We start from the raw sequence: 12189 nt of genomic DNA, 5'->3' as shown, positions 1-12189 counted from the left end.
ACCTGAAGCGTATGTAACCTGAAGTGTATGTAACCCGAAGTACCACTGTACTAGGAAGCCACAATAAAACCACATGCTGTTGTCTGGGCTGTACCAGAAAAAATTCAGATGGGACTTAACCATTTTGGAATGTTTCGCAACATCAAATCTTTTTCTGCATGTGGAAACTTAGCATGGCAGGGTTCTGTGAAAAGAGGATGCTGGACTTGACAGACCTCTGGCTCCTCTTATGTTCTGTGTCACCTGGCCCAGGTTCTGCCAATAACTCCATGAACCTTGCCAGACCCCACAGACAGAGCAATGGCTCTGTGTGATGGAGGGGAATTCACTCAAGCAAACTTGAGACAGGTAACATGCCAGCTTCCATTAGAGCAGCTACTCTTGCATTCGGTGAGGGTCACAGTGCAAACAGCTATCTTTAAAAGGAAGGGCATGAATTACTAGGCTTCCTGGCACCATGGGAGATCCTTTTCCTCAGAAGAGGATAGTGATGAAACACAGTGCTCAGTGGCTTTGATTCATGCAATTGTTTAGAGTCACACACGCGAACAAACATACCATTTTACCAAGGGAAATAGTTCTGCAGTTTCAGATCGCTTCGTATTTCCCAAAAGCTTGATGCAGTGATGCAATTTGCACTGTTGGCCACGAAGCACAACCCCTATGCAATCTGTCTACATTCTTTCTGATTTATAGAGTCCTGACCGTAACCAAAGGGAAAAAGAAAAAAGAATCCTGCTTACTATGGGAAAATTGGATGGGCGGGGGAGGGGCTGGGGCCAACAGAACTAGCTGTACAAATTCAGTTTATTTTGCATGCCTCGACCCGAAAATGAACTTGTTCTGTGGCTTCGGTTCAAAAATGCTTTTCTCTCCTTCGTTTTGGAACTCTTCGGACGTAACTGGTTAGATCTTGCCAGCTGCCAAGCTGAGGAAAATGGAGGGGGGGCAGCTTATCTGCAATAACAACAACAGCATGTGATGTTGACAGGTGTAGGTGTGTAATGGGTGAAACAAATATGGAAGGTCTTGAGGAAAAAGCAGGATGGACCTGGAAGAACACAGCAGGAGAAGTTAATGTTTCTGTTGTAAAAACAGACAGTAATAACATGAATCACACACACACACACACACACACACACACACACACCAGTATGGGGCTCATGTTCCGTGTCCAAGACGTTTTGGGAAGTATAAGATGGTGTCCCCTTCTCCCATTCTATGTCCAGAAATCACCTGGACTAGAAGTTCCATCTTACTTTGGTCGCATCCACACCTCCAATCAGAGCACATTTATGTCATGGAGAATGCTGGGAACTGTAGTGCTTGTGAGGTCATGGGTCTGTGAGGTCAGCACACTTAACAAACCATTGTCCTTGGGGATACTTTGGCCGTTAAAATGGTATAGGAGCTCAGCACTGGCAGCACTGGCAGGGGAAATAGGGACAATTCTGGGATCAAATTAGAAGCTAGAATGGCTTTTGTAATTCTGGGGCTGTCCCTGGAAAATCAGGACACTTGAAGGGTATGCTGTTGGGGCTTCAGTTAGGAAGCTTTGGGGCTTTCTTTGACCTTATGCGGCCTGTGGTTTTTGGCCTTATAATTGAACCTCTTTCTTTTAATTCATTTTCAAGACCCGGTCATGCTTTTCAAGTAATGAGGCCAAAACAAGTAGATTTACTGTCTTCCTTCTGCTGTGTGTGTGTTCTTTTGTGGGAAGCAGATGTATTTCTGTGGCAGCTCCTTGACAAAATTCCCTTTTAATAAAGTGCGCCGTTGAACATTCTGAATGTCTTTGGGTGGAGTGCATGTGTTCAGATTTCTATGCCAACCATCTCCCTAAAATAACATTTCTGTTACCAACTTCAACATATTACTTGGATGGCATTCAGCAACACGGAATAGTTTTGTGCTCGTCATCTTTCACTTATTTCCATCTCTGCTGTTGCTTTATCTCCAAAATTGTATTAGGCCTTAGTCTTATTTCCACATAGCCGCTGAGCTGACATGAACAGGGTTACATTGAAAGTTTCTGAGTTGTTACAGGCAATGGATAAGTTGTCTTGTGTTTATCCATTTGAGCAAAGGGCAGTGACATGCTCAGCTTGTGTTAATTTTTATAGTACATCAGTTTCCCTGAACAAATTTTATTTTCTGGCATTAAATTATTGATTTTTTGCTGGGGGTTGTATATTATGCTTGATTGCAGGGCAATTCTGTAAAATTGGGCGCACAATGCTAAATGCAAGGCTCCTGCTGTATACACGCCATTCATCTGAGCCATGGAGGACCACAAATGGTGACTCCTGCAGATACCTCCGTGATCAGGCAGGGATATAAGGGATTTGGTAGTCCTTGAGGTATCCTGAACCCAAGTTCTTAAGGGCCTTGTGAATTAATGCAAGAACCATCAACTTGGTCAGAGAGCAAACACTGAGGAATTCTGCTATTCCATCAAGGCATCAGACCAGTCAAATTTCAGGTGGGCAGCACAAAGGACTTCCATGTTCTAAGCATTTTAACCCTGGAATTCTTTTTAACTGGGAATTGCAAGTGGAGCCTTAGCAAACAAAGCATAAGCTATGGCTCCCATCCCAGCACGATTAATGGTGCTACCATTTCCAGCAAAATCATGTTTCCTTTTCCTTCTTACTTGTGCAAAAGGAAGAAAGAAAGAGGACAGAGGGGGAGAATGCACAATATTAAGGTTATTCAATGGACCATTATCTTCTCATTTTGCTTTGACCACTATTGGCCTCCTCTCCAGCGAGCTTCCCAACACTGCCGTAAATGTCTTTCTCATAAACAATTACTCTTCATTTCCCACAAGTTCCAGAGGGGGGAATGAAAAAGAAATGAAAGCACTAAGGTACTTCTGGGTAGAAATGAAACACTGAGACTCTTCTTTCAACGCCTCTGTATGTCATGTTTATTTCTCATCCCTTGCACATATGCATTATTCAAAAGTAAGACTCAGGTTTTGTGGGATTCTGTGAAAGCATTGTGTTTTCCAGCACTGACCTGAGTTTGATGTGTTCGGGAATCTCAGGGCACAGTGCAAATCTTCCTTTGCCGAAAGATGAAAAGGATGGTGCTGTGCTTATCGTGCATGTGGTCGGAGAATGCTAGCGTGCCTTCCTTTATTAGCTTCCTGGATTAAACTCACATCATCTTTCTTTCCCAAAGCATTATGAGGCTCAATTAAAACCATATTGCCTCTGGCAGTCCCTTCACAGCGGGTTAAGATCTCAAGTGTAAATGTACCTAAAGAATAGGTTGGTGAGGGGAATATTTCAGCTTGAAAAACAGAGAATGCTTGCCTAATAGAGAATGTGAAATTAGCAAGAGATAAGGGTGGCGCTATGGGTTAAACCACAGAGTCTAGGACTTGCCGATCAGAAGGTTGGCAGTTCGAATCCCCGTGACGGGGTGAGCTCCCATTGCTCGGTCCCTGCTCCTGCCAACCTAGCAGTTCGAAAGCACATCAAAGTGCAAGTAGATAAATAGATACCGCTCTGGTGGGAAGGTAAACGGCGTTTCCATGCACTGGTCTGGTTCGCCAGAAGCGGCTTAGTCATGCTGGCCACATGACCCGGAAGCTGTATGCTGGCTTCCTCATCCAATAAAGCGAGATGAGAACCACAACCCCAGAGTCGGCCACGACTGGACCTAATGGTCAGGGGTCCCTTTACCTTTACTTAAGGTTGTTATATAGCTGCTCTATATGAGCAGCAAATTCAGTATTTTCATGCCAGTCAATGGAATGGGTCCGCTTGCAGGAACAGTAAGACAGGATCGCAGGACTTGACCCAACCTGGGGTGACCTGCTGCTGCTTTGACCCAATCCAGCCAAATCCCAGGTTAACAAAAATCAGCCCTATTCAGTTTGTGATCTGGGATTTGGCCAGAACCATAGCGCAGTCTTTGCTCAGATACCAAAGTACGCAGTGCAGAGAATAGCAGGCATATAAAGTCTAATGTGTCCATTTGAAGTACTTAGATACAGCTATGGGGTGTGTGTGATTAAGCCCATACTCCTGCTGTACTTCTACCTATATTAAAGAGATGCCAGATTTTACATGTCTGCTTGCTTCATGCAGACCACCTCTGTGATTCACTTTCAGTGGCTGATGGAGACTTTTTTAAATTTAATCGTAAGTGGATAGATTTCACTTTAGGAAATTTCTAGTGGGGAATACAAAGTGAACAGCAGATTGAGGGTCTATAAAATGATGCAGCTTAATCACTTTTCTAAAAAAAAAAGTCATTATGACAAGCGCTTGGGCTCCTGTCATATATATTTTTCAAGCTGTTTTTGCAGATAGAGTTATTCGCTCTCTAGAGGGGTAGTTGATGGACTGCTGACATACATTTCTAATGTAGAATTTGATGGATGCGGATATCAGCAGCCACCCACCTAGTGGAAAAGAGCCCAGGGGGAGAGAAGAAATAGTTACGTTTGTATTTCTAAGTGGATCTGAACAAGAGCTCTGAGTTTTGACCTAAAATTCACTTTATTTCCCTCCTAACCATCAATGATTCAAAAGCCTCACTCAGTCAAAGGTTCCTCCTCATAATTTATTCTTGTCCTGCCAATAAAAGTTGCAGAAGGAGCAAATCTGTCCCCGATAGCTAGATGGATATATAATACAAACATCCAAAACATAAGAATGAATACAATATACAGTGGTATCTCTGGTTATGAACTTTATTCATTCTGGAGGTCCGTTCTTAACCTGAAACCATTCTTAACCTGAGGTACCACTTTAGCTAATGGGGCCTCCCACTGCCACCACATGATTTCTGTTCTCATCCTGAGGTAACGTTCTTAACCCAAGGTACTATTTCCGGGTTAGCGGAGTCTCTAACCCGAAGTGTTTGTAACCCGAGGTGTTTGTAACCTGAGGTACCACTGTATATCAATCAATGGCAACTGGGGACCACCTGTGGTCCGATGGTTTCATTCAGGTGGTCAGTGCTGTGCCTGTAACAACACAATTAAAAATCATATAACATCTATCAGAGCATGTTGCAACTGCTACAGCAGAAACGTCATAGTTCATCTTTAGCAGAACAACCGGATGCCTTCATCTGCCCTAACAGCAACAAAACATGTCTCTCCACAGCCACAGCAGGCGCTGTACCCTTCCAGCAGTTTGACTTCACCCCCAAAGGCACACTCCTCCATTGTCACCAGAGAGCTGAGGTTTGACATGCAGGGAAATGAATTGGGGCTTGCACAGTGCATGACCCAGCTCTGTGCAAGTCCCAGTGGCCAGCTGATTGTAATGTGAAGATTCACCCAACAGTCTGAAAGGGGGGAAATGCAGAACTTATAATGATAGACCATCTCTATGTGGGTTCCTGCCCTGCTTTAATGCAAGCTCTCGACCCATGCTTCTTCAGCTGGTATACATGCTGAGAACAAAATAAAAAACAAAGTAGGTTCCTATCTCCTTGTTGCTAATTGCTTTGAGAACAATGGTGGGAAGTAATGGTGGAAAGTTACTAAGCAGACAGATGTCAACTGAATCACACTTCAAGTTGACTTTGGACAAAGAGACAATGATTCATGGTGAGGCCGGTTTTTAAAACAATGACCAAATAGTTCTGTGACGTCTGGTCTCTCTCCCGGTCCTACCTGAATATGCTGGGGATTGAACCACTAATTTTTACACTCAAATCAGATGCTCTCCCACTGAGCTTTGTCTCCTCTTTGCAGACACCCGCTGCTACTCAGAGCACTCCCTAGAAGACTTTGCCCAACCTGGAGTGAGCCCTGTTCATGTTCCTCTATCATAACATAATGATAATGTAATCACAAATAAATAACCACCGTGCTATTGAGAGGAAAGGACACCCTCACCTCGTGGATGTGCGGCATATCCGAAGTCCTGCTTTAGCATAGTGCAGTCAAATCCTGGTTCCCGAATGGCTTAGTTGCCGAACAAATTGCCTCCCGAATGCTGCAAACCCAGAAGTAAGTGTTCCGGTTTGTGAACGTTTTTCAGAAGCCGAACGTCCGACGCAGCTCGCGCTTGAGTGCAGGAAACTCCTGTAGCCAATCAGAAGCCATGCCTTGGTTTTCGAACTGTTTTGGGAATCGAACGGACTCCCGGAATGGATTAAGTTTGAGAACCAAGGTGCCACTGTAATTAAAAATAAACACCCTAAAATTATGTCATGTTACGTTTACATGCTGTATACGGATCTGAAAAGCCCTTTTCTAATAGCCATAGGTTTGGCGATGCGTTGACCAGGGTATATTTGTATCCAACACTCCCCTTTGGTTGGACCAAGGCATCAAAGGCTCTGTGAGTGGTAGACACCTGAGCTCTTAGGCCCAAAGTATATGAAAGACTGCCTTGATCCGTACCAAACTCCTCAGCTGTTAAGATTAGAAGAGACGTTCCTCTCCAAAGCTCTGTTGCCCTCAGGAGCATGGGGACTGGTAGCCTGGGAGAGGACTTTCTGTGGCAGCTCATACTTCCCAACAGAGGTGCATCTAGCACTGAATGCTGAAGATATGTCTCTTTACCCTGACCTTTGACAGTTGTTTTGTCTTGTCTTGTGGTGTAGAGAGCCAGTGTGGTGTAGTGGTTAAAAGTGGTAGTCTCATAATCTGGGGAACCGGGTTTGTGTCTCTGCTCCTCCACATGCAGCTGCTGGGTGACCTTGGGCTAGTCCCATTTTTCTGAAGTCTCTCAGCCTCACTCACCTCACAGAGTGTTTGTTGTGGAGGAGGAAGGGAAAAGGAGATTGATAACCGCTTTGAGACTCCTTAGGGTAGCGATAAAGCGGGATATCAAAACCAAACTCCTCCTCCTCTTCTTCTTCTTCTTGTCTTGTTTTGTGGGATTCACCCCTTTGGCTGAATTTATACCGTTCTCTTCTATTTGGTATGGTTCTATGTGTTTTATCGTTGTAATGGTGTCCTCTTGGTTGTTCCACTGTCCTCAGAAGCTTGAGGGGTGGCAGCCCAGGAGAGGACATTCTCTGTGGCAGTCCCTAAATTGTAGAACTCCCTCCCCACAGAGGTACATCTGGCACATTCATTAGCCTCCTTCCTGCAAATGCATCTCTTTGCCTAGCTTTTGACACTTGGGATGTATATTTTTAGGACCCAGATTATTTTTCGCATTTTAAGTTGTTTTAAGTGGTTGTTTACATTGTATAATATTGTGTTTTAGTATTAATGCTGTGTTTTACATGTTGTAAAAGATCCCATGGACACCCTCCCAGTGGCCACAGAACTGCAACTTTGGGGGTTATTTTTACTTAAATACTGGGACATTTGTATATATGACAACTCAATAGCATGCACTTTCCATACCTAAAATTTTATAGCCGGTGATGAGTGAACTGGAAACTGTTAGCATGCTTGTTTTGCCATTTCTGAAGAACTGTACACATAAAAATAGGGATTTTCTAGGGATGGTCACCTAGAAATTGTTAAATGGTTTTAAAACTGACTGGCATTTTATGTATTCCAGTACAGTGGTACCTTGGTTTAACAACAGCTTAGTTTATGAACAACGTGGATTAAGAACGCTGCAAACCCGGAAGTAGGTGTTTTGGTTTGTGAACTTTGCCTTGGAAGCAGAACATGTTCCGCTTCCTGTTGAGTGTGTTCCATTTGTAAATTGAGTCCCCTGCTGCTATGGGAAAGCATGCCTTGGTTTAAGAACGCTTTGGTTTAAGAACGGACTTCCGGAACAGATTAAGTTCGTAAACCAAGGCACCGCTGTAATCCAAATCTTGCAATGCAAGTTCTCCAAACAAACAAATATGTATATATTAGGGGAAAGTGGTGCATTAAAATGCTAGTAAAAATATCATTCAAAAATGCTATATATGGGAAAATTTCTTGCAAAAAGGTGTGCATTATATAAAATTGCATATAAAAATGTATTTTTTAGGAGAAAATGACACTAAAATGTTTTGTTTTGTTTTGTTTTGCTTTTGGAGAAAATGACAGTAAATCGCAAATTGCTGCTAGATATGGAAACCTGAATTTAAGTCTGAAGAAATGAGAAACTGTGAGAAGCATGGTGGACAGATCCTTGCATCCCTACTGATGAGCCAATGCTCTGACTCAGTATAAAAGGCTGTCATACAAGCTTTTCATGTAATCCATCTCCTATGTATTTTGGAAAGTTGTGGTTGTGTTGACTGTACATTTGGCCACCTCTTAAGATATTATAATGAAGTTTTGCATGATGTTTCCTGAAATCAAGGAACAGTATTTCATCTGTTTTGAATGAGAAGAACACAGGAAGCTGCTTTATATCCAATCACACTATTGGCCCATCTAGCTCTGGCAATGGCTCTCCAAGATCTCAGGCAGGAGTTTCTCCCAGGCCTACCAGGAGATACCTGGGATTGAATGTAAGGCATGTAAGGCAGATGGCAGCTTCCAAAATTGCTCTGATTCTAAGCTCTGGTTTCAAAAGTGCCCCAATGTTTTGTTTCTTAGAATTATTAAGTAACACTGGGTATGAAACTGTTAGCGTTCTATAAATGTAAATAATGTTGCTGTGCTGATTTCCCCTCCTGAACTACATACTAATCTCTACCAACAGAGAGCAATCACCTCACAGCCTTGTACCGGAAGGAAGAGACCATCCGTGTCTTGCGCAGTGGTGAGATCCACAGCCCTCGCTTTCCTCACAACTATCCCAGGAACCTATTACTGACGTGGAGGCTGCTTTCGCCAGAGAATGCAAGGATACAGCTGGTGTTTGATAACCAATTTGGACTGGAGGAGCCAGAGAATGATATCTGCAGGTGGGTCGTGTGAGAGTGTGCAGAGGGGACAGTTGTGAAGCGTTAATGGCATCAACACAAAGAGAAAAACAAAATTATTATTATTATTATTATTATTGCCCCACCCATCTGGCTGTGTTTTCCCAGCCACTCTGGGTGGCTCCCAACAGAATATTAAAAACATGAAACTTAAAAAGCTTCCCTAAACAGGGCTGCCTTCAGATGTCTTCTAAAAGTCAGATAGTTGTTTATTTCCTTGACATCTGGTGGAAAGGCATTCCACAGGGTGGGCGCCACTACTGAGGAGGCCCTCTGCCTGGTTCCCTTCTCACAGTGAGGGAACTGCCAGAAAGCCCTCGGAGTTGAACCTCAGTGTCCGGGCTGAATGATAGTGGTGGAGACACTCCTTCAGGTATATGGGGATGATGCCATTTAGGGCTTTCAAGGTCAGCACCAACTCTTTGAATTGTGCTCGGAAACATACTGGAAGCCAATATAGGTCTTTCAGGACCAGTGTTATATGGTCTCAACTTCCTGTGTGGCACATTTAGGGAGCTTGTGGGAACTCTGTTTCACTTGAGAAATATGGCTCCATACACCAAACATCCATACTATCACAGGAGGCTTCCTTGTCCCAAGCAGTTGGATTTACCCCACTTGGGGTACCCAACTTGGTGCCCTCAAAATGCTGATGAACCTCAGCTCCCATCACCCCTGATGATTGACTGTGCTTGCTGGGACTTATGGGAGCTGGAGTCTAACAAGATCTGGAGGACATGTTGGCGATCCCTGATTTAAGTGACTGCAAAAATGTCATGATGCTGTGTTGGCTACCCTTGTTTTAGGAGTTCAGGGACCATTAGAAACTATTCCTGTGGGCCCCAGATGTTGTTGGACTACAATTCCCATCACCTCTTGCTAGCAAGGCCAGAGCTCAGGGATGATGGGAGTTGTAGTCCAACAACATCTGGGGACCCACAGGTTGAGAACCACTTCTGTAAGGTATGAAGTCGGGGCTTTCATCCAGGCTACAGAAAACTCTGGACAGCATCCAATACATTTTTATCTCTGTAGAGTAGTCAAGAAAGGAATGGGAAGGGATAGGCTGTGGAATAGTCAGCTGTTTGACTAGGCTGCTTGCCCCTATGCAGAGTTTGTTCTTTTTAATGTTTATTTTGAATAACGATACAATTTGGGCTCATTTGGGCTCACAAAGGAGCCATATTCCTAGCTGCACCGGCTGCTTTATAGCTCTTTTGCTTCCGCAGAGTATTCAAAGCATATGGATGAATTTCAGCCCGTCATAAATAACCCACAAAGTCCTGTTTGGGATTGGGAGGCTTGTCGCCAAGGAGAGAGGCATGCCTAAACTTTCCCTTGACAGGCTTTCCAGACAGATCTACATGCTACCACACTAGGATTTTTGAAGTGTCTAAAGCTATGAAGTATCAGGTTGTGGCTACTCTGCTTTGCCACATTGCTGTCCAGAGCAGTCAGTGATTGGTGGCTGGTAATGCTGAAAGAAGCTTCCACAGCAATAGTCTAATACCTAATTGGCCAGCCCATTTCATAACTGTAGTTAACCATTAGAGAGTTATGGTTCCACCTTCCTCCATGCCAGCAATGTAGCAGCTGAGAGCCTTTCTGGCCCTCTAGATGTTGGGAGTGACAGACAGCATGGTAAAGAGACTGGAGCAGTGGCGGCGGCAGCAAAGGAGACCACCCTCAGCCACCTTGTTAGTTGCTGGGGCGAATGGTGGGAGCCAAGATACTTCCATGCTGGGGCAAGGTCCCATCTGGTTCCAGCCCATAAATAGACCCATTTTATTATTTAACAGCATCAGCATCGGCATCTTATCTAAACTGCTTAATTAAAAAAATATCAGTATACAATATTTACAAGCCATCTTTATAACCACATGCTAACAAGCTTGAATTAGTTCATTCACACTGTGAAATAATTAGAGTTGTTACGAATCACGGCCATGGAAAGAATGGGGTTGCTGCAAGCCAGGAGATGGGAACTTGTGGGTCTCCAGAGGATTCTGAATTATAGCTCCCAGCAACCGTGCTCAACAGCCATCTTGATTCTTGTGGTAGTTGTAGCTCAACAACATACGCAGTGCTATGGGTTTGAAGCCAAAACCATTAGTGAATGTGGCCTATACCAAAAGAAAAATAAGGGTGAAGAGAAGAGAAGAAAGGGAGAATTGCTTTGGTTTTTATTGTATCATATGTTGAAAACTCTTAATACATTTGATTATTATTATTATTTTTAAAAAGTGAATGTGGGCTATTATTAGGCATGGCTTACCTTCAAGAAAGTTTCTAGATAATATTGTGAGAATGGACTTGTGGACACTTCCCCCCCACCCCAGTGTAGTCAGCTTGATGGTGTTTCTTTCACAATCAACATTCTACATAAATTCCTGGTTTTTAATGCAATGTTGTTATGTATATTTGCATTTATAAATCCAATTTTATTGCTGTCGTTATGCTGTTTGCCACCGTGTTGTTTATTCTTAATGATGGCAGTGCAAAATCCCCAGAGTTCCCTGGGAAAAAGGCGTTGGCTGCTAAACCACTCTGAGAGTCCTCCCACAACTCTCAGCATCCTTTCCCAGGGTTCTTTGGGGGAAGCCATGACGGTTTCAAGTGGCATGACACAGCTTTAAATGTATGGTGCAGATGGACATGCCCCAAGGTTAAAGTCTTCTGGGAAATGATATATAATGAACTGAAAAAGGTATTTAAGTATACCTTTCCCAAGAAACCAGAGGCCTTGCTTTTGGGCATCGTCGGCCAAAGGGTGTTAAAGAAGGACTATACTTTTTTATGTATGCAACAATGGCAGCAAGGATACTGATTGCTAAATATTGGAAAACACAAGATTTGCCCACGCTGGAAGAATGGCAGATGCAACTGATAGACTATATGGAACTAGCAGAAATGACAGGCAGAATCCGCAACCTGGGAGAAGAAGCAGTGGAAGAGGATTGGAAAAAATTCAAGGACTATCTACAAAAATACTGTAAACTGTATGAATGTTAAGAGGATGAAAGAGTAAAAATAAGGGTGGCATCAGTAAATTAGCTAAAAAGAATGCGAGAGTATGGTGAAATTTGAGTTAAAGTTAATTATTGAATAATATTATGTTCAAACCAAGGTTTTAAGTTTTTGGGAGGTTAATCTAAAATGGGAAACATAATAATTGGAAAATACAAATAAGTATCTGAAATAAGGTGATAAATTGCTGTCTAGAATTTCTCAAATCTGGAAAGCAGGAACAGAAGATGTGAGGAAGTCTGAATAATTAAGAAAGTAAGATTCTGACTATGATGTTATATTTTTTCTATTTTTCTTGTATGCTTTTTTCTATTGTGTGCTTATTCTTGTTCTTTTCTTTTCTTTATGTATGTTGAA

At 43.0% G+C, this 12189-nt stretch overlaps 1 protein-coding gene across 1 annotated transcript in view; it reads left to right on the top strand.

Moving 5' to 3' along the window:
* PDGFD (platelet derived growth factor D) overlaps positions 1–12189 on the top strand; it is a 147223-nt gene that overhangs the window by 84511 nt on the left and 50523 nt on the right. The window contains exon 2 of the mRNA XM_028726172.2: positions 8583–8787. Coding sequence (XP_028582005.2) covers positions 8583–8787 — 205 coding nt within the window. The remainder of the gene's footprint in view (positions 1–8582; positions 8788–12189) is intronic.

Source organism: Podarcis muralis, chromosome 4, assembly GCF_964188315.1.
Source record: "Podarcis muralis chromosome 4, rPodMur119.hap1.1, whole genome shotgun sequence".
Taxonomy (NCBI): domain Eukaryota; kingdom Metazoa; phylum Chordata; class Lepidosauria; order Squamata; family Lacertidae; genus Podarcis; species Podarcis muralis.
This window is presented reverse-complemented; position numbering and strand designations above follow the sequence as displayed.